Source organism: Odontesthes bonariensis, chromosome 4 (assembly GCF_027942865.1).
Source record: "Odontesthes bonariensis isolate fOdoBon6 chromosome 4, fOdoBon6.hap1, whole genome shotgun sequence".
NCBI classification, from domain to species: domain Eukaryota; kingdom Metazoa; phylum Chordata; class Actinopteri; order Atheriniformes; family Atherinopsidae; genus Odontesthes; species Odontesthes bonariensis.
This window is the reverse complement of record NC_134509.1, coordinates 18343059-18369289: the sequence shown is the minus strand read 5'-3', so window position 1 is coordinate 18369289 and position 26231 is coordinate 18343059. Positions and strand designations below refer to the sequence as shown.

Here is a 26231-nt window from a genome sequence, read left to right as displayed (position 1 = left end):
TAGAGCTTCCTTCAGTTCGTTTTTAGCTCCGACGAAGTTGCTTCCTTGATCACACCTTATCTCACTGACTGTTCCTCTTATGGCTATGAAACAGCGGAGTCCATTTATAAAGGCATCTGTAGTCATGTCATCTAACATTTCTATGTGCACTGCTCTGCAACAAAGGCAGGTAAAAAGAAGTCCATAACGCTTGTGCACTTTGCGAGCTTGCTTGGTTAGAAATGGTCCAAAACAGTCCATTCCACAAAAGGCAAATGGTGGAGATGGATCTAAGCGCTGTGTTGGGAGATCAGACATTTTCTGTTCTTCCGTACCTCTTCTGAGTTTGCGACACTTTACACATTGGTGTATAAAATTTGCCACGGCCTTGTTGATGCCTGGAATCCAAATTCCATTTGACCTGATCTCATTGATTGTCAGTCCCTTCCCTTGGTGTTGCACTTTACTGTGGAAATGAGCTATTATTAGCTGAGTGACATGTTGACCCTTCGGAACTATTACTGGATGTTTCATTGTGGAGGAGAATGAAGCATTTTTGAGTCTTCCTCCCACCTTAAGGAGTCCATCATTGTCAAGGAAAGTATCCATTTCAAACAGTGTGCTTTTGCGAGGAAGTGCCTTTCCGTGTTTTAGCATCTTTATTTCCTCTGCATATTCCCTTGCTTGTACGTCCCTTAGAATAACACATTGTGCGTGTTGTCTTTCCTGTACTGTACTATGGCCTGCTGTTTTATCTCTCTTGGCACAGCGAATGAGTCGAGCTATGGCTTGAGTGACTTTGTACCACGAGGAAAACTTTGTCAACTTATCTGACAAACTCTTCTTCTCTGCTTTGAGAGTGGTCAGTACGTGTGCCCTTTTTACCTCTGGATCACCGAGTGACACGTTCATGTCAATCTCTGCAGCTGGAGGGATTGCCTTGTTCCACAGAAACTGTGGCCCATTAAACCAATCTGATGAAATGAGGTCACTCGCATTTGAACCTCTGGAGGCAATATCCGCAGGATTTTGCTCAGACGAAACATATCTCCACTGCTGGGGGGCGCTATTGAGCCTTATCTTTTGCACTCTATTGGAGACAAATGTGTGAAAACGGCGTGCTTCGTTATTGATGTAACCTAAAACTACTTTAGAGTCTGTCCAGAAATACTCGTCAATCTGTGTCAATTCAAGCTCATCCTTTAACATGTTGCTTGCAGTAATGGAGACAACGGCAGCTGTCAGTTCGAGTCTTGGTATGGTTATTACTTTAATGGGAGCAACTCTGGTCTTTGCTGTAACCAAAGCACAATGCACTTTATCATCTTTGTTTATGTGTCTTAAATATGAACACTGACCATAACCATAGGAACTTGCATCGGAAAAATGATGCAACTCTGTTTTTACAATTTGGCCAAAATCTTTGGTAACATAACAGCGTGGTATTGTGATTTTCTCCAAGTTCTTCAAGTCATCTTTCCAGTTATCCCACACTGGCCATAGTTCACTGGGAAGGGGATCATCCCAACCAGTGCCTTGTTTGCATGCCTCTTGAAGCACTCTTTTGCCTGTGAGTACAAAGGGGGAAATGAATCCCAATGGATCGTAAAGAGATGCAACAATAGAGAGGATGCCACGTCTTGTAGCAGGTTGGTCATCGGGGTGAAAGCGAAATCTGAGTGTGTCTGATTCTATGTGCCAGTGAATCCCAAGAGCTCTTTCAAGTTTAGAGTCATTAAATGCTAAGTCACATGCTTGCTGTGGAGAGGCACGTTCAGATGCTGGAATGCTTTCTATCACTGTTTTGTCATTACTGACAAACTTGTGTAGTCTGAGGCCACCTGATGCACAGAGTGTCTGAGCCTCCTGAGCGAGCTGAATAGCTTCCATGATGCTTGCAGTACTTGTTACACCATCGTCCACATAGAAATCCTTCATTATGAACTGAGATGCAAGAGGAAACTGTGTCTCATTTTCTTTCGCAAGATGTTTTAGTCCATAATTGGCACACCCTGGTGAGGACGTGGCGCCAAAAAGGTGCACCTTCATTCTAAATTCTTGGGGCTCAGCGTCCAGGTTGCCATTTTTCCACCATAAAAATCTTAAATAGTCTCTATCTGCTTCGTATACATGAAATTGGTGGAACATTTTTTCAACGTCGCATAACAATGCAACTTGATGACGTCTGAATCGGATGAGAACACCATTTAGACTGTTCAGCAGATCTGGGCCTGACAGCAAATAATCATTGAGACTGTTACCTTTGTATTTTGCTGAGGCGTCAAAGACTACTCTGAGTTTGTCTGGTTTTTGGGGATGATATATCCCGTGGTGGGGAATATACCACCGTTCTCCTTCCTTTGCTTCACTGTGCACTTCCTCTGCATCACCCTTTTCTATGATTTCACTCATAAACTTTACATATTGCTTCTTGTAGCCTTGGTCTTTCAACAGTTTGTTTTTGAGGCTTTGAAGTCGCACAGTGGCCATTTGCTTATTATCTGGTAAGAGAGGTCGCTCCTTAAATGGAAGTGGCATTTCATAATGTCCTTCATTGTTTTTGTAAATGCCTTCCTTTAATGTGTTCAGAAAGAGAATGTCGTCTTGAGACACTGATCTGTTATCCTTGGTGTCATCCTTAAAGTCAGACTCGAGAACCTTGAGTGCATCAGCTGGAGTCATTAAGGGGAGCTCTTTGACTGTGACTCTGTGACACACAGACATGCTAAGAGAGTCATTGTGAGATGATGTAGGGCCTACAATACTCCAGCCCAATGCGGTGCGGACCGCGTAGGGTTCGTTATCTCCTCCTAAGATTACCTGCCTTGGAGCTAATGCCTTGGAGCAATTGTAGCCAATTAAAAGCCCAACTTCACATTCTAGCTGTGGAGGAATCTCATTCACAATTGCTCTGAGATGATTCCATTGCCTTGCCGTTTCACAGGAAGGAATGTGAGAGCGGTTAACTGGTATACAGTCTTTGGTGTAAGCAGGAGGGAGTTCAATCATTTCCGTGGAGTTGTAGCCTCTCACCTTGAGACCTGAGACACGTTCACATGGCACAACAGCATCCTTACCTAGCATTGTAGTGAGCTTTAACCTTATTGGGGTAGACTTAGCCTTAATGTTGTTAGACACATCTTGGTCAATGAAGACAGTGTCACTTTGGGTGTCTAAGAGTGCATAAACAAGCCTTTCTTTACCTGGTTGTTGTTCTGAAGAAACCCACACTGGTACGATCATGGAAGTGTTTGCACATTGTTCGTTGGTTTCTGTATTTAGAGACAGGGTAGTTGCAGCCTGTTCTGTGTTGGTCTGAATTGGGTTTGTTGCTGATTTGTTGTTATCATAGTTGAAGTCGTGCAAACAGGTGGGGTGTTTTTTCTTACACATTTCGCATACAAGTCTGTAGCGACAGTCCTTTGCGCTGTGGCCGGGTTTGAGACAGCCGTAACAGAGCCTTTTATCCTTTATGTATTTCCTTCGTTCCTCAAGTGATTTGCCTTTGAACTGGGGGCAGCTGTAAAGTTTGTGTCCGTTGTCTTGACAGAGCATGCAGGGTAGTTTAACGTTGGACCTTTGCTTTGCGTTTTCAGTCTCTGTCACCACCTGTGTGTGGAGAACACTGGAGGTGGGCCCTTTTTCCTTTTGGCAACCTTTACTAGTGATTTTTGTGAAGTCTGTAAAGTGAAGAGCATGAAATGATGTGATAGGATTGCACACTATCTCTGCTTCAGAAGACATGAACTCAGCAAAGTGCCTTAAGCTTGGGAACTTCCCGCTTTCTTTCATGTAATGAGTAGCTTGACGATTCCACCTTGCAGCTGCCCAGTTTGGTAATTTCTGAACAAGTTTTTGGTTCTCCTCACAATCATTGAGAATGTTTAAACCATCTATGTGGGGCATAGCTTCATAACATGTTTGAATGAAATCAGCGAATGCTCTAAATCCTATAGAGTCATTTGTTTGTATCTTCGGCCATTTTGCCAGCCTTTCTCTGAATGCCTTCTGTGCAACAAATGGATGTCCGTACCTTTCGTTGAGGCGTTTCCATGCATCCTGGTATGCATCACTGTCATTTCTGTAGAAGATGCCATCAAGTGTTGTTCGAGCTGAACCTCCTACATATTTCCTTAAGTAGTGCAGCTTGTCCGCAGGTGAAATATTTTTTGTATCGATGAGTGCAACGAATGAAGATTTCCACTCAATGAACTGTATTGGGTCACCTGTGAATATGGAGGGTTCTGGCATTGGTAGTCGGTTCATGGCAACACTGTCCTGTAATGCTTGGGCTAAGTAAAGAACGTCTGCTTGTGGAGGTGAGGTGGACACAACATTATTATTAGGGACTTGAATGGGAGAAGAAATTGTGGGGGTCCTCTGAGCTGCTCTGCTACAGTCAACATGAACACTGCTCTCACTCTTTATCTCTTGATCATAAGTTATTAGCCTAGCTCGTGCGGCCTTTAACTCCCTTTCAGCCTTTAATCTCCCCAACTCACGTTTTTGAGATTCAAGCTCCCTTCTCTGCCTTTCTTCCAAAAGTTGAATCCTTTCCTTTTGTTTTTCTTCTTCTATTAACACTTCATACTCCGCTTCCTTGGCAGCTAGTTCTGCTGCAGCCTCTGCTCTCTTTACTGCTACTACTGACCTTCCCGAGTTTGACTTACTAGCAGATGAGTGTTTACTTGAGTGTGTGACTGAAGAACTGTAAATGGATTGAGCATAGTCTGGGTCAAGAAGCTCACGTAGGCGTGTCTTCACTTTGCCGCTGTCATATTCGTCTATGCCTGAGAGTCTTTCATGTGCAACCTTGATAATATCTTTGGAGACTGCTTCACATGCATCTATGAGTCGCCTTGTGTCATTAGAGGGAGTGGAGTTTTCTCTAATTTCTGCATATAACTTTATGACACTATCTCTTTCTTTCTCTAAGATGTCCATAAGTGAAGCGATTTGACTGTTTGTTAGGTCTCCCTTTAATTGTTCTCGTGTTGTACGTACTTGTTTTTTCCATTGATCATAAACTTTGAGAAGTCGTTTTTCCTTTTTATGGGCTTCCTCCTCCTGATAAGCTTGCATTTTTTCTGTAGGCCTCCTTTGACGAACAGAGCATAACATTTCCTCTTCTTCACTGACCAGGAGCTCCTCTGTATCCTCAGTTTCTTTTCCAGCTGCTTCCATACTGAAGATAGAACGATATAGTTGACCATCGGATCCCAGAAGACCTTGATTGGAGTTGTGGAACTGGAACCTCTATGCTGAGCATGGGATGAGCTTCTCCTTAGCTTGTAATAAAGCTCTTCTCAGCTTGGGTCAAGCTCTTACTGTAGCGTCCCGGTTGGAAAGATGGTCTCTCAAACTGATGGTTCACAATCCTTTATTGAACAGCCTTGCATGTGAACACACCGTAAGAGCTAGAAACATACAGAATAAATACATTATTAGTAACTCTGACAGTATGTTACCTTTATTCGTTAATATTGTCTTCAATATTTTACTGTACTGTGAAATAAAACAAAATACACAAAGATAAAACCTGTGACCTTACATAGCATATAACATTGAAACTTATAAACCTATATATGATAAACATGACTGACACATAAAACACGAGTGCCCTCTACTGGGAAAAACATTACTGCTAAGCTTGATAGCAACCTGTATGCTCCGTGAAATATAATTAAATATACATTTATACAATAAAACACTACTACCAACCTTGTTCCTCCATCAACCAGGTGCTAAAGGACCTTTTCAATCCACAATAATACTGTAGTAATATGTTCCGTTCAACTGTGGAGCACATCGCCTCTCTTTTCCCCGGAGTTCGCGCTACTACCGCAGTTTGCGACAATCGATTTACGACACCTTCCTGTTCTAAGCTTTTCAAAATAAAAGCATTGGCTGCGCAACAGCTGCAGCAGAAGGACAAACACATATGAATAAATTTATAATACAGAACATATTAGTAGTCCTTTACATAGGCCCTTCAGGTATCCTGAAAGTTGAGTAAAGTTAAACAGTTAAAATTTTCAACAGGGCCTGCCTGTTTTTATTTTTTGTTGTTTAGTTCCTTGTTTTTCAATTTCCCTTATTTTTAATTGCTTTTGTAAATATTGTCAATCTAAAGCTGTAGACCTCCGGCATTAGCTTAGCTTAAATGTACATGAAACTGTTAAGAAAACAGGTTGAAAACTGATGCATATCACTTACATATTTTACTCTTGTCTATATATCGACAAAAACAATTTAACGGGGAAGATAGTGAATCACATTATGCATGTGCATACAACAAGCTGTGGGGTGTGTTACCTCCTAGCTCGTGCTTGTATTTATGCCGCAAAATAATTACTAACTTGTTGAATTCTTGGAGAGCATTAACAAACTTTTTTTCACACTTTGAAATAAAAACAATCTAATTAACGGACTACTTAAAAAAAACCAATTAAATAATGTCATATAACAAGGTTAACGCGCTTTGACGGTTAACCTGCGGCTAGCTAACGTTGCTATGAAAACGACCGCTGTACACACCACCACACGATCAAAAAGCATTTAAAACGAAAGAACCATAGAACCTGGCAACACTAACCGAAAAACTATCCAGCAGCTTTTTTCTGATACTTACATTTCACTCGTTTACATATTTGATAAAGCCAGTCTGCAGGCGTTTCCGTGGCGACACAAAACTAACACAACTATAACCTTGGAAATCAAAGAAGGCGTACCTACCTTTAACTGACAATGAGATCCTATGCTTACCTTGGATTTAGGAGCATATAACTGGGTGCTGGAGTACGCTGTTTTTCTAAGGAGACTTGTCTCTCACTGCTCCGGTATCGTGAGATAGAAAGTCGAAATTATGACTTTGAATCTCATAATTATGACTTTGAAAGTCGAAATTATGACTTTGAATCTCGTAATTATGACTTTCTATCTCATAATTATGACTTTGAAAGTCGAAATTATGACTTTGAATCTCATAATAATGACTTTCTATCTCATAATTATGACTTTGAATCTCATAATTATGACTTTGAAAGTCGAAATTATGACTTTCTATCTCATAATTATGACTTTGAAAGTCGAAATTATGACTTTGAATCTCATAATTATGACTTTGAAAGTCGAAATTATGACTTTGAATCTCGTAATTATGACTTTCTATCTCATAATTATGACTTTGAAAGCCGAAATTATGACTTTGAATCTCATAATTATGACTTTCTATCTCATAATTATGACTTTGAAAGCCGAAATTATGACTTTGAATCTCATAATAATGACTTTCTATCTCATAATTATGACTTTGAAAGTCGAAATTATGACTTCCTGTTGGTCTTTTATTTTTTCTTTCATGGCGGAAATGGGCTTCCATAGCTTCCAAGCCGTGAGGAAGCATCAATACTTCTGTTCAACTCGATAAATAAGAAGAAGTTCAGTCACAGACTGAGACTTCTTACTGTGAAATCATATTGTTCTTTATCCTGTAAGTCTTTATTTTGCAGTTAAAGTCCGGCAGCAGCGTCTAATGACACACATCTGTAGCAGACTGTGGTCAGACAGGAGGGCTCAACAGCTCCGGATGAATCTGGGAAATTTCCTCCCTGAAGAATTAAAAACACAAGAAACGAGTGCACATTAATAACACTGGTGTCGTAGTTCACAGGCTTTGTGGTTCTGTTCTGTTTCGTTGAGCTTGTTCTGCTCTGCTTTGACATTAATGTTTGACTTTAGCCTTGTTCTGTTCGCCAGCTGGATATTTAGCTACAAGTTAGCACCATTAGAAACAGAAGTAGCACCTATTCCAGAGTAAACATGGACATAAATGAAACTAAACTGAATTAGACTTGAATTTAAAGATATTGATTTTAACTGTGTTAAAATATCTGTGGAATATGACATATGAGCAAAATTAGCCGCCCGTGCTGAGGCTGAGGCTTTCTGCTTTGAATCTGCACAGAACCAACACAGGTCGGACATCCCAAATGTTCCACGAGGAATGCTGGAGGAACCGATCCTGACGGGCTGCTGCGTGGAGCCCATGAAAGAAGGAGTTAGCCGGGGCTGAGTGGGGCTCATTAATCGCCCCAGCTGGGTCACACACAGGTGTTGATGGGGGGCAAAGATCTGAGCTGGGGCACCTTGATTTCAAAGCATACTTTGTCTAACATTGGGTTCGGCAAACATCCATATTAAAACTCATATCACCAACTGTATCATCTGTGTGTTTGAACTGTGGGAGACTCGAGAACTGGAGCTCAGGGAGTATGGCGTGATCTTTGTGCCACCAGGTTGAGCGCGCAGTGACACTGATTTGAGGGCACAGATCTATCTGAAGGAACAATAATTTTAGGCGTGTGCGTATGAATCTCACACACGCTCGCTCATAGGTGCTCGGACACGCGCTCAACTCTGACAAACTGCTCGCTCGAACGGCACTCTGCTCGCTCGCGGCTCTGTCTCTGCGCTCGCAACTCTGTTAGTTGTAAATGAGCCACGCCACCAGCCAATCACAGACTGGTAGTTTTCACAGACTGGTATTTGTGTGATAAATAATAAAAAAATAAGGAGGAAGAATTGTAGTAATCATGTTAAAACTGGTGTAGTTGGGTGCTAGCTAGTTAGCCTACTGATTACTGTTGTAGGGTGTCACAAATATTTTAGAGAAAGAAACCTAACATCAACTTTTTTTATTTGTTTCTCTTTATATTCTTTTATGTATTTTTAATGTTTCTTCCACTCCCTGCTGCAATGCTTTTATTTTGTGTAAAGAATTGTTTTGTACATGAAATGTGCTACAAATAAATTTGATTTGATCAAAATCTAAAACGGTAGAAAAATAAAACTACACCAGCTTAGGAAATTAAATGTTTGAAGTATTGAAGTGGTTGTTTTTACCTAGTAAGTTATGAACTATAGCAGCTGACCCACAGTGGGTTTTTTAAACTTTTAAACTTTAAACTGATCAATTGTGTTATTGGTTTAATCTGTAATGGTTACTGGTTTGACAAAAAAATATAACATCTAGTTTAATTCCTTTAGGGTGATGGTAGAAGTTCAATTGAGTCTGCACTGCAGACTCTGCAGTGATTGGCTGGTGGCGTGGCTCATTTACATACAACTAACAGAGTTGCGAGCAGAGACAGAGCCGCGAGCGAGCAGAGTGAGCCTTTCCAGCGAGCAGTTTGTCAGAGTTTAGCGCGTGTCCGAGCACCTATGAGCGAGCGTGTGTGAGATTCATACGCACACGCTTAAAATCATACGCACACGCTTAAAATTATTGTTCCTTCAGATAGATCTGTGCCCTCAAATCAGTGTCACTGCGCGCTCAACCTGGTGGCACAAAGATCACGCCATAGGTGAATCCTCGAGTAAAAAACGAAACTATGTTAACGAAAATATGTTGACAAATAGGCAAAATAAATTAAGCGTAAATTAATTAAAGATAATATGTAGAAATGATAGGCCTAATTATTATATCATATTAATTACCGTTAGTGAATGAACAGTTGGTGAAAAGTTGCTGGCCCTAAGTGTGTCTGTAAGGGGCGCGTGGGGGGGGGCGTTCGATTAGGGTTAATGTAATTGGTTTACACTTTTTATTTTGGGAATATTTAAATCTAATACTTGAAGTATTTTGAATGTGCAATTGCTTTATTTAAATAAAAGAATGTTCAAGACAAAGCTATTCAGTGTCTTGTGAGCATGTACACTAGCAGTGAAATGTAATGCGATAAAAGGGGGCGCCACCTTAAATCTTGCCTAGGGCGCCAAATTGGTTAGGGCCGGGCCTGCTGTGGCAGGTCTGTGAAGTCAGCTCAGTGAATCAGGGACGGAAAGGATCTCAAAGTGTGACTTTACGAGCAGAACTTTAGAAGCCGGAAACTCCCACCGAGCAAATAGGAATTATAAAACTTTTTAGAGCAAAGAGAAGAAGTCCAGTTGACTTCATTGATGCATTTGAGATTACCATGACCGGGATGACTGAGACATGAATGTACAGAGTTGTTGGTGCGTCACATTGATGCGAGCTGGAGAAGAAGCAGTTAAGACCACGGTCGCACCTGATGCCATGACGTTCTGTTTGCAGCTAAACGAGATTACTGTTCTCTCAAAGGACCTGCTGACCCAAACCAAGACACTTCCACCAATCTTAAATTCTATTCTGAATTTAACAGGGAGCCAATGAAGAGAAGCTAAAACTGGAGAAATATGATCTCTCCTGTTAGTTCTCATCAGAACTCTGGCTGCAGCATTTTGGATCAACTGAAGGCTTTTCAGAGAATATGTAGGACAGCCCAATAATAAAGAATTACAGCAGTCCAATCTTGAAGTAACTAATGCATGGAGCAGTTTTTCTGCATCACTCTGAGACAAGATGTTCCTGATTTTAACAATATTACGAAGATGAAAGAAGGCAGTCCTAGAAACCTGTTTTATATGCGAGTCAAATGATAAGTTCTGGTCAAAAATAACTCCAAGGTTCCTCACTGTAGAACTAGAAGCCAAGGAAATACCATCTAGAGTAACTATATAGCGAGACAATTTCTCCCTGAAACGCTCAGGTCCAAAGATAACGACTTCAGTTTTGTCTGAATTTAGAAGCAGACAGTTCTGAGTCATCCAGGTCTTTATGTCTTTAAGACATGCTTGTAGTCTGACCAACCTATTGGGTTCATCTGGTTTTATAGATAAGTACAGCTGAGTATCATCAGCATAGCAATGGAAATTTATGCCATGCTGTCTAATAATGTTACCTAATGGAAGCATGTATAAAGTAAAAAGAATCGGTCCAAGCACAGAACCCTGAGGAACTCCATGACTTACTCTGGTGTGTGAGGAAGATTCTTCATTTACAAGAACAAACTGAAATCTATCAGATAAATATGACTTAAACCAGCCTAATGCAGTTCCTTTAATCCCGATAACATGTTCAAGTCTGTGTAATAAGATACTGTGATCGACCGTATCAAATGCAGCACTGAGATCCAACAGGACAAGCACAGACACAAGTCCGCTATCAGAGGCTAAGAGGAGATCATTGGTAACTTTCAGCAGTGCAGTTTCTGTGCTATGATGCACTCTGAATCCTGACTGAAACTCTTCAAACAGATTATTTCTGTGTAAGTGATCACAAAGCTGAGCTGCAACTATTTTTTCAAGAACTTTAGACATAAAAGGGAGATTAGATATAGGTCTATAATTAGCTAACACTTCTGAATCAAGAGTAGGTTTTTTAAGTAAAGGTTTAATTACAGCAACCTTAAAAGGCTGAGGTACATATCCTGTCAACAAAGACAGATTGATCAAATCCAATATGGAAGTGTCAATTAATGGGAAAACCTCCTTGAACAGTCTGGTTGGGATTGGGTCTAAAACACAAGTTGATGGTTTAGAAGAGACTATTGCTGTCGTTAGTTCAGAGAGATCAACTGGGCAGAAGCCGTCTAAATACAAATCAGGTTCTAAAGATACTTCTAAAGCTGCTGTACTTGATGATACATCACTGATAATAGTGGGAAGGACTCCATCAATCTTCTCTCTGATAGAAACAATTTTATTAATAAAGAAGCTCATGAAATCATCACTGCTGAGAGTTAAAGGAATACCTGGCTCAGCAGAGCTCGGACTCTTAGTCAGACTGGCTACAGTGCTGAAAAGAAACCTGGGATTATTTTTATTCTCTTCTATCAATGATGAATAATAAGCAGTTCTAGCTTTACGAAGGGCTTTCTTATACGTTATTAAACTATCTTTCCAGACTAATTGAGACTCTTCTAAATTAGAGGAACGCCACTGTCTCTCCAGCTTTCTTGCAGTCTGCTTTAAAGCACGCAGCTGTGAATTATACCAAGGAGCCAACCTCTTCTGACTGATTACCTTCCTTTTCAGAGGGGCAACATTGTCCAGTGCTGTACGCATTGAAACTATAGTGCTGTCTTGAAGCTATAGAAATAAAAGGAAGAAAGAGTTAAACCATCTTTCATGCGTGTTCCTGTTTCTGCAACTGTTTGATGAAGGCATACCCAGCACAGATTTAAAACGTGAAGTAAAAACACCTCCCACCCGTCCAACTGTCACGTGTGTCTGGAGCTGCTCCGTCTCCTGGTTTAGATAAATGTGCAGTGGTGTCAAAAGTACACACATTTGTTACTTAAGTAGAAGTATAGATACTGCAGTTTAAAAACACTCTGGTAAAAGTTGAAGTATCAACTTGACCTCTTTACTCAAGTAAAAGTGAAAAAGTATGTGCTCCAAAACCTACTTAAAGTATAAAAGTATAAAGTAACCTTTAAATAAAAATTTATAATTTTTTTTTTTTTAAAAACCCACACAAAAAGGTAGATGCCACTATATGAATTGCAAGCTTAATTTGAAAACTGATTAGTTGGTCACGTGGGTCTTGGGTGTGCAGAGTTTGCATTGCATCTTCCACGAGTCATTTTTGCACCCGACTATTTCGAAAAATTCTTTGAGATAGGGCCAAGGATGAGGAAGGTCTTGTTGGTCTCCGTCTCCATCTCCTGATACGCTGTGTCCTGTGTCCGACCTTTCAGACATTTCGCAATCTTTTTCTGAATCCGACATTGTGGCGTGGCACACACTTCGCGCAGCTTCGCATTTGCAGTTTGTAGAACACCTGCTTGCTTCTGACGAATGACGATTTCCTTGTGTGTCACCACAAATTTGACGAATAGCCAAACCGATGAGTGTTTGCGTTATATGATTCATCCAATTACACTCGTTCTCACTAGGTGTGGATGGCGCCACTGATCTGTATTGGATGGCGCACATGACGTGAAATACATAAACATTAAACTGAAGCCAAGAGTTACCAAAAAAAAAACTGAAGCCAAGAGTAACGAGGCTGTTTGTTTTGAAAATGTAAGGAATAGAAAGTACAGATACTTGTGTGAAAATGTAATGAGTAGAAGTCAGAAGTAGGCAGAAAAATAAGTAATGAAGTAAAGTACAGATACCTAAAAAGTGTACTTAAGTACAGTAACAAAGTATTTGTACTTCGTTACTTGACACCTCTGTAAATGTGTGACTGCTCTGTGAATTATTGTTAAACTACTTTTTAGGTTAAGTTTTAGTTAAGTTTTAATTCTTTAGGATTTCTTCCCGTGTTTGGTTCAGTTCCTGTATTATTTCTGTAATCCTGACCCTTGTGTGTGATCTGCAGCTTTGCTTCCTGCCCTCATTAGCTCTCAGCTTGTATGAAGTCTTGTCTCTACATCTGTGTCGTTTGTACGTCCTGCCATTACTCTCGTAACTTTTGCTTTGTCCTCGAGCTTCCTCCTTCCTGTATTTTTTTTTTGCCTCAGATGTAGACCGCCACCTTTTGGATGCCTGCTGTTACACAAGCAGCTGGGTCCTCAGCCAATCCCTTACACTGAGGACTGCAGCATCTCAGGAGACAGGAGCTTTGTTTGCAGAGCCCTCTGGAGACCGAGACACAGAAACCGAGTGTTCCCTCATTACTCTGTCTTATCTCACCATTTTTTGTTAAGGTTTGAGTTCACTATCCAGCTTCTGAGAAGAAATGTACTTATAGAAGGTGACTGATTGACTCTTTGAACACACAAAGAAGAGGATGATCTGACAAACTGAAAGAATGAACATTCATGACTCAAAGACAAAAATCTGATCTAATTTGATATTTCACAGCCTGTTCTTTTCTTTTGAAGTTGAATCGGAAGATTTTCTTCTTTTAACCAAAGTACATGTGCCTCTACTTAAAAAGAGGTTCTGTGTACTTTAGCAGCCTTTGAAGGAGAGTCAGAAACCATCAGTCATACCTGAACACACCTGTTCTAACACGCAGACAGCAGAGAAATGTCCCCGGGCAGAGTGGAATTTAGAGGCTGGATCCAAGAAGACATTCAGACTGAAGAAATGTTTTCAGATCAGTTTGTTGTTAAGGAACATGGAGGTGTGTTTTAACATGAACTCAACCGGCTGGACTGGTCCTCCCTGTCCTGCCTCCGTCACAGGTGGAGCTCTGACTGGTTACAGGAAGCAGCTCACCTGTGTCTCGGTCTGTGGAGCGGAGAGCCTTCTTCTTCTTCTTCAACTCTGAACAAAGTGTAAGTTCAAACTTTCCTGTTTGTTTCTGCTCTGTAATGTTGGAGAACATGTTCACTTCTTATTTCAGAACAAACTTTGATCAGTTTGTGTTTGAAGACAAATCTACACGATGATCAGCTTATTGATTAACTGACACTGTGTGTGACTCCATCTAGTGGACTGACAGTAGAAGTACAGTAGCTGATGGCAGAGAATCAGAGCCAATCAGAGGAGCAGCTGATCTTTTTACAGCCCAAATGATGGAGAGGAGGATTTGAGTTGGTGTGCAGATGAATGATGTGTGTTTCCTCTGCAGATGAAGGTAGAACGTGTGTGTGAGCTGATGTGAGTTCAGCAGCATGGATCAGTGTGAGGACACTAAAACCTCTCTGTGTGGGGAACATGAGAGCCAGAGCAAAGCTCAGAGGTGAGGTGACCATCTCTGACTGTCCACGACTCTTCTCCATGTCCGAGCTCAGCACTCACATCACCAAACCACCTTTATTCACAGGAACCAGCCTGAACCTGAACCTGAACCTGAACCTGAACCTGAACCAGAACCAGAACCAGAACCAGAACCAGAACCTGCACCAGAACCTGAACCAGAACCAGAACCAGAACCAGAACCTGAACCAGAACCTGAACCCAGCTGTGTGTCCTTTAAGAGCGACCTGTCAAAAGAATTCTTCATTAATTTCCAGCCTGATGTTCCAGCCCAACAGTGAGTGAACATTTAACCCTTCGTGTCTCACCGTCTCTGTTTGCTTCAGCAGATTTATAAATATATCAACTGAATAAATGTCCACAGCTCATCGTAATAACAGATGTTCTGTAAGGTTCTGAACAGCAGCTGGGCTCTGTAAGCAGGATCACAAAGCCAGGAATAAGAAATACAACATGTGCTGCAACAAAACAGGTTAGATGATGGAGCGTTGGGTTTAATGACGTCAGTTTAAAACCAGATTCTGAAGCAACAAGAACAAAATGACCAAATCAGCCCAATCATGCAGCTCATTGATCTGTTATTAATTCTCTCCTAATTAATCTGCTCAAGTCATCTGGTGAAAAGATCTCATTTAATAATCTGACTCTTTATATTCCAGAAAAATCAAATCTTCCAGAGTCAGTGTTTTCCAGTGTGGTGCAGCTGTAGTTTGTCTCTGAAAGAGCAGAATGAATCTGATCACACAAACAGTAAAGACTGAGTTAGAGAACCACACTGAAAGCTAAGAGCTGAAGTCTTCCTGTTTTCTCTCAGGTGAAATTACATCCAGCTCCCAGTTTACACACCTGCTGACATCTGCCTGCAGAGTGGCAGAGCTGCCACAAGGGGAGCTCTAACATTACTGTTCATGCTGTATGTTACAGAGCAGTCAGTCTCCTCTGTCCACAGGTACAGAGTCTTTCAGCTGGGCTTTAGTTGGTCTGGCTGGTACCCTGGATGGAGAATCACATCTGGATTTCATTCCACACAACAGACTGGAGACAGGGAGGTGGAGGAGGATGAGGCTTCAAGTTCATGTGGATCTTTGGGTACTAGGAGCTCTCTAAAGGCTCATTTAGACCAACAGCACCCAGAACTTAGAGCCAGTTAACATTTGGCATCAATGGAGTGTGAAGAATCTCAGTTTTCCAACAGGACGTCACATGTGCAGCCACTTCTTTACAGCAGGAAGCTGTGCAGGAAGCAGCTGAGGGTCGGTGGTGATTGGTCTGAATCTGAGGGTTAAAAGCCTCAGAGTGTGTGTGTTTTTTTCTAAAGCCTCATTCCCACTATGCAGTCCGGTACGGGTTGGTTCAGAGCGGTACGGGTCGGGTTGCTTTGGGGTCAGCTTGCGTTCCCACTGTACAAAGGGCAGAGTGCGTGCAGAAGCGTAAATAGCAAATAAGAGCAAATAACAAATAACATCCATAATTTCGAACCACCGGACTGCGACACTGGCTCGCGGTCCGGTTGAAACTACTCTCTGCCATTTTTGCGGCAATCAACTGGAAAACCTTTTCATTTGGCACAGCGCCATCGAGCTCCCGCTGCACAGCCTCCTCACCAACAACGGAGAGCAGAGCCTGGAACCGGTCCTGTGTGCTCGGTACCCCGAGCAGAAGGGTTACAAAAATAGTAACGGGTTCCATGGGACCGGTACGCTTTCGTGGTAGTGGAAACACTGAAATAAGAGAACCGTTCTGAACCGACCCGTACCCGACTGCATAGTGGAAACGAGGCTTATAGGCTCATTTAGACCAACAGCACCCAGAACTTAGAACCAGTTGAAGAATCTCAGTTTTCCAACAGGACGTCACATGTGCAGCCACTTCTATACAGCAGGAAGCTGTGCAGGAAGCAGCTGAGGGTCGGTGGTGATTGGTCTGAATCTGAGGGTTAAAAGCTTCAGAGTGTGTGTGTTTATCAGCATTCAGCTCTGTAAGATCACAGAGCTGCCACAAGGGGGAGCTGTAACATTGTTCCACACAGAGTCGTATATCAGCCACACTCTGACAGGCCGTCTCACTGCAGACTCAAACACTATCACTGAAACTTCAGTTTGAAGAAAACAAGTGTTTTTCTGTCAGGATCCATCAGAGACCCGGACCTGGACCTGGACCTGGACCTGGACCTGGACCCAGCTGTGTGTCCATGAAGAGCGACCGGTCGATGTATCTTCCTATTGAATTCAAATCAGACCTACATCCATCCCCTCAGAGGTGAGCTGAGTGTAAATGCTGTAACAGAGTAAAATGCAGCAGAGTCAGTTTGAACAGTTTTTACTCCAACATGTGTTTAATGTGAGCTCAGCTCTGTTTCACATCCACTTCTATGTTCATATGTGAAGCGGCGTGTGTTGGATGTTTTCCACCAACACAGCAGTCAGAGAGGAAAGAATGATGTTGGAGGAGGTGTTTCTGAGTGTCTGCAGGACAGCAGCTGGTCCAGCAGGGGGCGCCTTTGTGCTTTGGCTCTAACACAGTGCAGGCAGGAGCTTCCACTCGGGGGGCCGGTGCTGCTGGATGGAGGAGGACAGACAGATTTATTTAGGATTAAAAACCTGAACGTCTGAACCACATGGAGCTGATGGAGGTGTGATGTGTTCCAGGTTCAGCAGAGGAACAGTCAGCTGGTTAGCTGCTTAAAGCTTTGAGACGTTCAGATTAGTGAGCAACAGAACAAAAGTTTGTCCTGAGAGGCTGAAATGAAACTTGGTAAACAGACAGGAACTCTGCTTCTTCCAGTTAACTAAACACAGCTTTGAAGCTGCAATGAAAGTTTGTCTCCCGGGAAATAATCATCAGATGATGTTGAACAGTCATCGTCTGAGGCCTTCACACTGGGAGCTGCCCAGTACAACCAGTCTGATCCAAGCACACACTGGCTCTGGCTGCCTTGCTCCAGGGCGCTTCAGCAGGGAGGGAAAGCTTTCTGAAGGGGTTGGTGAGAGCTGCTGGGACCCAACCAAAGTGAGCTCATTCTTCATGATTCCTCGACAGAGTGGACCAGCAGAGCTCAGAGGGTCCCGGTGGTCAGTCTGCCCAGCAGCATCAAACACAGCTGGACTCCATATTTATGGTCTGTACATGTACAACAACTATTTTTCCATCTGTTCTGTTCACAGTCATCTCCATGCTGCACTCTGTAGACCAGTGGGTTGTCAGTGTGTCCAACATGGATCTGATGTTTGGCTCATTCATATAGTTTTCTGTTCCAGCTGCTGGAGGACAACATGCTCACTTTTGTGAAGGAGGAGCTGAAGAAGATGCAGAAGGTTCTGAGTCCAGATTACCCAGAATGCTTAGAGAGTCAGAGGGAGGGTGAGGATGAAGAGCAGAGGAGCAGCAGAGAGGCATTAGTGAAGATCACAGCTCACTTCCTGAGGAGAATGAAGCAGGAGGAGCTGGCTGACCGTCTGCAGAGCAGTAAGAGGATTTCTCTAAAGATTTAACCTGCTGGATAAATGACACATTTACTGATGTCTCAGCACACAGAACAACAGATGTTCAGATACTCATTCTTTACGGGGTTGAAATATCTATTTACTGATGTTATTTCTTGTCTTCATTCAGAACTTTGTGGACGTAAACTTAAATCTGCCCTGAAGAAGAAGTTCCAGTGTGTGTTTGAGGGGATTCCTAAAGCAGGAAAGCCAACCCTTCTGAATCAGATCTACACAGAGCTCTACATCACAGAGGGAGGGACCGGAGAGGTCAATGATGAACATGAGGTCAGACAGATTGAAGCAGCATCCAGGAAAGCAGGCAGAGCAGAAACATCCATCAGACAAGAAGACATCTTTAAAGTCCCACCTGGAAGAGATGAACCAGTCAGAACAGTGATGACAAAGGGAGTGGCTGGCATTGGGAAAACAGTCTTAACACAGAAGTTCACTCTGGACTGGGCTGAAGGCAAAGCCAACCAGGACATCCAGCTCATGTTTCCATTCACTTTCAGAGAGCTGAATGTGCTGAAAGAGAGAAAGTTCAGCTTGGTGGAGCTTGTTCATCACTTCTTTACTGAGACCAAAGAAGCAGGAATCTGCAGCTTTGAACAGTTCCAGGTTGTGTTCATCTTTGATGGTCTGGATGAGTGTCGACTTCCTCTGGACTTCCACAGCAAAGAGCCCCTGACCGATGCTACAGAGTCCACCTCAGTGGATGTGCTGCTGACAAACCTCATCAGGGGGAAGCTGCTTCCCTCTGCTCGCCTCTGGATAACCACACGACCTGCAGCAGCCAATCAGATCCCTCCTGGCTGTGTTGGCATGGTGACAGAGGTCAGAGGGTTCACTGGCCCACAGAAGGAGGAGTACTTCAGGAAGAGATTCAGAGATGAGGAGCAGGCCAGCAGGATCATCTCCCACATCCAGACATCTCAAAGCCTCCACATCATGTGCCACATCCCGGTCTTCTGCTGGATCACTGCTACAGTTCTGGAGGATGTGTTGGAAACCAGAGAGGGAGGAGAGCTGCCCAACACCCTGACTGAGATGTACATCCACTTCCTGGTGGTTCAGGCCAAAGTGAAGAAGGTCAAGTATGATGGAGGAGCTGAGACGGATCCACACTGGAGTCCAGAGAGCAGGAAGATGATTGAGTCTCTGGGAAAACTGGCTTTTGAGCAGCTGCAGAAAGGAAACCTGATCTTCTATGAATCAGACCTGACAGAGTGTGGCATCGATATCTCAGCAGCCTCAGTGTACTCAGGAGTGTTCACACAGATCTTTAGAGAGGAGAGAGGGCTGTACCAGGAGAAGGTGTTCTGCTTCATCCATCTGAGTGTTCAGGAGTTTCTGGCTGCTCTTCATGTCCATCTGACCTTCATCAACTCTGGAGTCAACCTGATGGTGGAACAAAAAACAACCTCTGAGTGGTCAAAACTATTTAACAAACCTAATCTAAAACATCTCCATCAGAGTGCTGTGGACAGGGCCTTACAGAGTCCAAATGGACACCTGGACCTGTTCCTCCGCTTCCTCCTGGGTCTTTCCCTGCAGACCAATCAGAGGCTCCTACGAGGCCTGCTGACACAGACAGGAAGTAGCTCACAGACCAATCAGGAAACAGTCCATTACATCAAGAAGAAGATCAGTGAGAATCTGTCTGCAGAGAGAAGCATCAATCTGTTCCACTGTCTGAATGAACTGAATGATCGTTCTCTAGTGGAGGAGATCCAACAGTCCCTGAGTTCAGGACGTCTCTCCACAGATTATCTCTCTCCTGCTCAGTGGTCAGCTCTGGGCTTCATCTTACTGTCATCAGGAAAACATCTGGATCAGTTTGACCTGAAGAAATACTCTGTTTCAGAGGAGGCTCTTCTGAGGCTGCTGCCAGTGGTCAAAGCCTCCAACAAAGCTCTGTGAGTACAGATATAGAGGGATGTGTATACTGCTGCTGTTTTTATAGGAGAGAAAGTCACAGATTAATCTCATTATTCCCTCCTCAGACTGAGTGGCTGTAACCTCTCAGAGAGAAGCTGTGCAGCTCTGTCCTCAGTTCTCAGCTCCCAGTCCTCCAGCCTGACAGAACTGGACCTGAGTATCAACGACCTGCAGGATTCAGGAGTGAAGCAGCTGTCTGATGGACTGAAGAGTCCAAACTGTAACCTGGAAGCTCTCAGGTCAGGATTCATTAACCTTTTAAACTGAGAGTTGGTATAATTCTGTCTTAATTTAATGATAAAACGGCTGCCAGGTGCCTTGATCAATGAAGTAGATTAATCTGTTCTGGTTTTCTGGCTTAACTAACCTGAACAATCGATATCATGCAGTAAAACAATGTTGGATGTGTAATGTAATGTGGATTATATGATGGTGTATATCTCCACTCAGTGTTTCTTCTCACCTTCATCACACACAGTGGAGCCATATAATCTGGGAGTGCAGCAGATGAGACTCAATTAAAAACAAGATCAGCAAAACAGTCGTAGAGACTCTCACTCTGGGGTGAAATGAAACAAGTGCACACCAGTGGCGTGAGATAATTACATTATCACAAAGATGATGATGTGCTGATAGACAACAGATTTTGAGACTTTGTCACTGAGAAACTGCAGTTCCAAGATTCAAATGCTTCGCCACCATGTTGACTCCTTGTTTCACGCATTTAAGAACCACCACATGGAAAACAAGGTTATAAACCTGATATCAGGAGGTGAAATAGATGGTCTTTCAGTCTTTATGCAGCATTAGAGCCGTTTCATTTGGATCACAGCTGTTCTTTGTCCTTTTTCCTGTTATTCCCTCCTCAGACTGAGTGTCTGTAACCTCTCAGAGAGAAGCTGTGCAGCTCTGTCCTCAGCTATCAGCTCCCAGTCCTCCAGGCTGACAGAACTGGACCTGAGTAACAACGACCTGCAGGATTCAGGAGTGAAGCAGCTGTCTGATGGACTGAAGAGTCCAAACTGTAACCTGGAAGCTCTCAGGTCAGGATTCTCTGCTGTTTCAGCTTCATACAGTCTCTGTGATGCAGTAACATCTGTTACATTTAAATTCAAATAATCACATCAACTGAATAAAATGGTTTGTTGTTGAAACTCATTAAATTTAATGAAGCTACATTATCAACAGTTCCTCATTTAAATTGATTTAACATGTAAGAAACTTGGTGCATGGTTGTTTGTCTCTGGTGGACTGGTGACCTGCTGGCCTCTCGCCCAATGACAGCTGGGATAGGCTCCAGCCCCCCACGATCCTTAGTTGGATTAAGCGGGGTTAGAAAATGGATGGATGGATGTGAGAAACTCAGATGAATAAAATGAAACAGACACCAGTTGTGTTGCTCTGTGTCTGCAGCCTGTCAGGCTGTGTGATCACAGAGGAAGGCTGTGCTTCTCTGGCTGAAGCTGTGACCTCCAACCCCTCCCATCTGAGAGAGCTGGACCTGAGCTACAACCATCCAGGAGACTCAGGAGGGAAGCTGCTGAGGGCCGCACTGAAGGATCCACACAAACTCAGGTATGGAGAGGCCTGCTGCAGCCTCACAATGTCTGATAGAGGAGGAAGAGCAGGGAACATGTTCTCTGTCCTGCACTCATCCCTGTGCTTTTGCTTCCTGCTGAGTGTTACATGAACAATCACACATGTAGGAGCCTGTTTCCTTTGCTCAGCAGAAACACTGGTTGGATAGAAACAGCAGATATTTGAGGTCTCTGAGGAGAACATCTGCAGGAACAACAGTGAGAAGGGTCTGTTGGTCAGAGTTGATTCAGTTTGGACAGGTATCTGCATGTTAAAGGAACAGTCTGTCATTTAAACATCCTTTTGGTCTCTGACTCTGATTCATTTGCAGAGATGGGTCCAGGCCATGTTAGCCTAGCTTAGCACAAAGGTTTATAAAACTGTGTGCACATGTTCAGGTAAAGTTCCCTTTATAAATCACAGTCCACGTGGAAATGTGCACATATGGATTAGAGTTGTGTCCCTCCCTCCATACGCCCAGGTTTAACCATAAATGGTGGTTGCAGAGCACATCATGCATGTTGATGCTCAGCTCCTGCTGATTGGAGGCTCCTGATCACAGCAACACACCCAGAAAGTGAATTTAGATGAGACAGACATCAAGGTCCATTTGCAGAAGGAAGTAATTTGAACACTCGTTCCATCTGAATTCTTTCATCCATGTTGTTATTCATTGGTGCCAATGCTCTGAGCAACATCACACACGAGTGTCATTGCAGCATTTATCGTTTTCCTTCAATCACCTGCAAACACCTGATCAAAATGAAGGTGAGAGTCAGTGGAACCCCTCACCCTGATAGGATTTGAAATGAGGGATTTGACAGGAAAGCACAAGTTGTTTCCTTCTTCAGGCTCCTGAGGTTTTGCTCGCTGCGTTCTGATATGGACTCATGAGTCAGGATGACTGTGAGAGCTGTCACTGGGTTTCTGTCCAGACTTTGTCCGTTTACAGTCGGTAGGACACACAAGGGAGGTGCCTGGACAATGCAGAGTGTGTGTGTTGAGATGATGATGGTGTCATCAGTTAGCCCGGTTAACGTGGTTGATGTGAAAAGGACTCAGTATATTCACAGCTAATATTGACCACCAGTGTCAGTCCAACGTCTCCTCTGCAGTCAGGGCTTTCAAAGTTGGATAATGAGATGGCGCTGACTCAGTAATGAGATGAATGTGATCCATGATTTGAGTTTGCTTCTGCCTTTTACAGCTGAAAGTTTACTATGGAACAGTTCTGGTGCTTTAAATAACAGCTGCTCTGAATATTTGTTCTATGAGAGACTCTCAGGTCTATTTTCCACCACCTCACCATCTGTGTCTCCTAAAGGCTCATACACATGGCTCAGAGTTTGTGTACAGGTGTGCACATTCCCGTGTTTTTACAGATTAATAAATGAGTCACTTTGTGCCTCCTGTGAGTTGATAATCATGGGGATCTTCCCATGGACCGGCTCTCTGACAGCTCCAACACATTCAGAGAACAGTGTGTGGAACTGGATGTGTTTCAGCTCAGAGATAAAGCCACCAGAGCAAACTTCAACAATCCTCTGAGCTCCACATGACATCAGACCGACTGACGGAGCACACAGATGCCCTGCCTCTGGAGTTTGTGGTGTTAGTGATCACTGCTCCATCCCCTGGGTCAGAGACACTAACATCACTCAGTCTCTAATGATCAGCTCAGGAAATGAGAAGCATTTGAATCTTCAGGATCTTTTACTGTGCTTTGTGTTTGCAGATTGAATGTTTCTGACCAGGCCCGCCGATAGGGGGGGACAAACGGGTATTTTGTCCCAGGCCCAGGAATGGGGGGGGGGGGGGCCCAAAAAAAAAAAAAAAAAAAGGAATATGCGCATTAGTCCGCAAATATGTCCAAATGTTTCAGGCACGCACGCCAATCAGGCTGAATTGATTTGAGAATCATCCCCGGTCAGCTGAATGATAGCCAGTGTAACGCAGCTCTGGTTTAACCTTATTTTGTTTAAAATAAGCCAGTATAGACATGGCAACGTGTGAAATTGCCATTTAGATAGAGTTGAATGTAACAAATGGGTTATAAACGTGACGTTTTGGGGTAGCCTGTAACTTTCGTTTAGACTGATTTAACTTGACACTCGCCATTCAGAGAATTTTGTCCCGGGCCCAGCCAAACCTGTCAGCGGCCCTGTTTCTGACAGACGTATCTTGTTGCTTTTCGGGTCCTGTGGAGGTAACCTGCTGCTGTAGCTCATCGCAGTCAGTCTGCCGTGCTTCCACATGTCAGCTTTCCAACAGGAAGATATGAAAGGATTAGCCATCTTTGCAGTTTTACTCTGAACATTTGTGCTGCTGGTCAGTCTCTGATGAAGGACGTGGAACTCTGACTGAATGAAGCAGAGAACAACCTGGAAGACACAAGCTAACCATGTTTTCTAGCTGAGATAGCTCTGTAGCATGAATTAAAAGCAGCTGTACTGATACACTCACCACTGTTGTGCTGTTAGCTTTAACAACAGCTCTAATAATCCAAGAAGAGAGGTTGCAGCTCTGGCTCAGATCAGGAGGATATGCCTGAAAGAAGCAGTTTGTTTTTGTCAGTGTTGATCAGACAGCTTTCATCCTAGTTTCCAGATGCTCCATTCCAGTAGATGTGTCCAGATGTTGGACTGTTCCTTTCTCAGTGTAGAACAATGTGTGTGAGAGCCATGTAATGTCCATGTTTGATGCTGAAAGAGACGGTGCTGCTCTGACCCCCCTCCTCCTTTCAGGGTGGAGCCTGCTGGAGAACGATGGCTGACACCAGGTCTGAGGAAGTGTGAGTGTGTTCTTCATCTGATTCATGACATCCAGCCATCTTCACACTGTCACATCACTCATTGATCAAAGTGAACAGATGATAGATCTGCAGCTGAACTGTGTTTGTTCTCTCCATCAGATTCCTGCCAACTCACAATCGACACAAACACAGTGAACAGAAACCTGAAACTGTCTTACTACAACACAAAAGTGAGACGTGTGAAGAAGGTTGAGTCATATCCTGATCATCCAGACAGATTTGATGGCCAATGTCAGCTGCTGTGTAGAAATGTTCTGACTGGTCGCTGTTACTGGGAGGTCGAGTGGAGTGGAGATGTTTATATATCAGTGAGTTACAGAGGAATCAGGAGGAGAGGAGACAGAGACTGTACGTTTGGAGGGAATGATCAGTCCTGGAGTCTGATCTGCTCTGATGAAGGTTACTCTGTCTGTCACAACAAGAGAGGAACATCTATCTTCTCCCCCTTCTTCTTCTCCTCTAACAGAGCAGCAGTGTATGTGGACCGTCCTGCTGGCACTCTGTCCTTCTACAGAGTCTCCTCTGACACTCTGATCCACCTCCACACCTTCAGCACCACATTCACTGAAGAACCTCTGCATCCTGGATTCTGGTTCGGTTCACCTGGTTCCTCAGTGTCTCTGTGCTGAGTATACAGAGTGTCCTCCTGTCAGAGAATCCCTGTTGAACAGATAGTTCAGTCTGTTCATGTCAGTCTCTTTCACTCAGAAACACCTTTTCAGATTCATGGATTCAGTCAGTTTCTGTTTGAAACTCTTCTAAATGATTCCTTGGAAACTTCTTCCTCTTCCAGTCCTTTAAAGATGGAAGCTGCCATTCTTCCAGGATGTTGTTTTTCTGTGTGTTTCCAGTCAAAGCTTCACACTGAGTATCAGCATGTTGTGTTTCTCTGCAGCTCACTTCAACTGAGACCATTCAGTTGATGTCAGCTGCAGTTAGTTTGCTGCACATGTGACAAACCGTGACATCAGAGAGGAATCACTGAGCTGCAATCTGCTCCAATGAGCAGAAGTCTGGTGAGCAGCCGGGGTTCATCCTGATTCACTTTCACTTCCTGTTAGATGATGAACGGACACCTGGACTGGAGCTAGTTTCTGATGGCAGAATGTTGCTGTTGAACGCTCACAAAGAGGACTGAAATGATCCTTTAAAAACAACATTTGCATGAGCATGAGGGACTGCCCACAGAGTTTAAAGGAGGCGCTGCCACACTCCTCACTTTGGATCACCTCTTCCTCCCGGCTGGAGAGGGAGAGGAGAAGAGCCCAGCAGCATCCTTTCTTTAACTCATAGCAGCTTTTTGTGCCCCAGCAGCCACCGTCCTGTTTCTACAGATTTTAACAGTCCACAACATCTGCTTTGGAGTGAAAGTTCCTGATGTTCAACATCAGAATCCTGCCACTGTTAGTCTGTTTGGCTCATTCTGTCTTAATTTCGACTTTCTGACATTTTCACATGGTGAATTATTGATTTTTCATCTCAGAAATGAGACTTTTTGCCTCATTATTCACCACAATGTAAAATTTTTATGTTTTCATCTGATTATTTTATTCATTAAAGTTCAAAGTTTGTGAAATTTTGTCTTTGATCTTTTCTCTCATTTTTACTCTTTATCTCAATCATCCATTTGACTTTTTATTGAAAAATATTGAGTATTTATCTCAATATATTTAGGTATTAGATTTTTAATTTAGAATATTTTTAATTTTTTACTTTTATTATAAAAATCTGAGTTTTTAAGGCAACAGTAAGAATGAATATTTAATGTTGGACAAACAGGACATCAGCAGGTCGACTGATGTTTCTGTAAAATCACTGATACATTCACTAACTCAACTATATCATCATTCACACATGAATTCAGGCTTTTACACAATGTTTTTTTCCCAGAAAAGATCCTGGTGGAACCTGGACTGCTT

The 26231-nt window shown here is 43.1% G+C and overlaps 1 protein-coding gene across 4 annotated transcripts; it reads left to right on the top strand.

The window, feature by feature from the left end:
• The first annotated feature begins 13488 nt into the window (after positions 1 to 13488).
• LOC142378603 (NLR family CARD domain-containing protein 3-like) lies at positions 13489 to 25647 on the top strand. Of its 4 annotated transcripts, XM_075463298.1 has the most exons (12): positions 13489 to 14075; positions 14372 to 14482; positions 14567 to 14776; positions 16627 to 16758; positions 17539 to 17617; positions 17757 to 17964; positions 18112 to 19900; positions 19988 to 20161; positions 20792 to 20965; positions 21336 to 21497; positions 24245 to 24291; positions 24412 to 25647. In XM_075463298.1, exons 2-12 carry the CDS (start codon positions 14415 to 14417, stop codon positions 24939 to 24941), a joined length of 3573 nt encoding a protein of 1190 aa, XP_075319413.1. In that variant the 5' UTR covers positions 13489 to 14075; positions 14372 to 14414; the 3' UTR covers positions 24942 to 25647. The 4 variants fall into 4 exon arrangements, with proteins under 4 accessions (XP_075319413.1, XP_075319414.1, XP_075319416.1 ...); XM_075463299.1 differs by lacking the exons at positions 13489 to 14075; positions 14372 to 14482; positions 14567 to 14776 and having other exon boundaries at positions 16668 to 16758; positions 16887 to 17617; XM_075463301.1 differs by lacking the exons at positions 13489 to 14075; positions 14372 to 14482; positions 14567 to 14776 and having other exon boundaries at positions 16678 to 16758; positions 16971 to 17617.
• Positions 25648 to 26231: the final 584 nt, after the last annotated feature.

Coding starts and splice junctions, on each gene's coding strand:
- LOC142378603 (XM_075463298.1), top strand. CDS start 14,415: ATGGATCAGTGTGAGGACACTAAAACCTCTCTGTGTGGGGAACATGAG. Junction 17,965..18,111: donor GGCTGACCGTCTGCAGAGCA/GTAAGAGGATTT, acceptor GTCTTCATTCAG/AACTTTGTGGACGTAAACTT. Junction 24,292..24,411: donor GACACCAGGTCTGAGGAAGT/GTGAGTGTGTTC, acceptor TCTCTCCATCAG/ATTCCTGCCAACTCACAATC.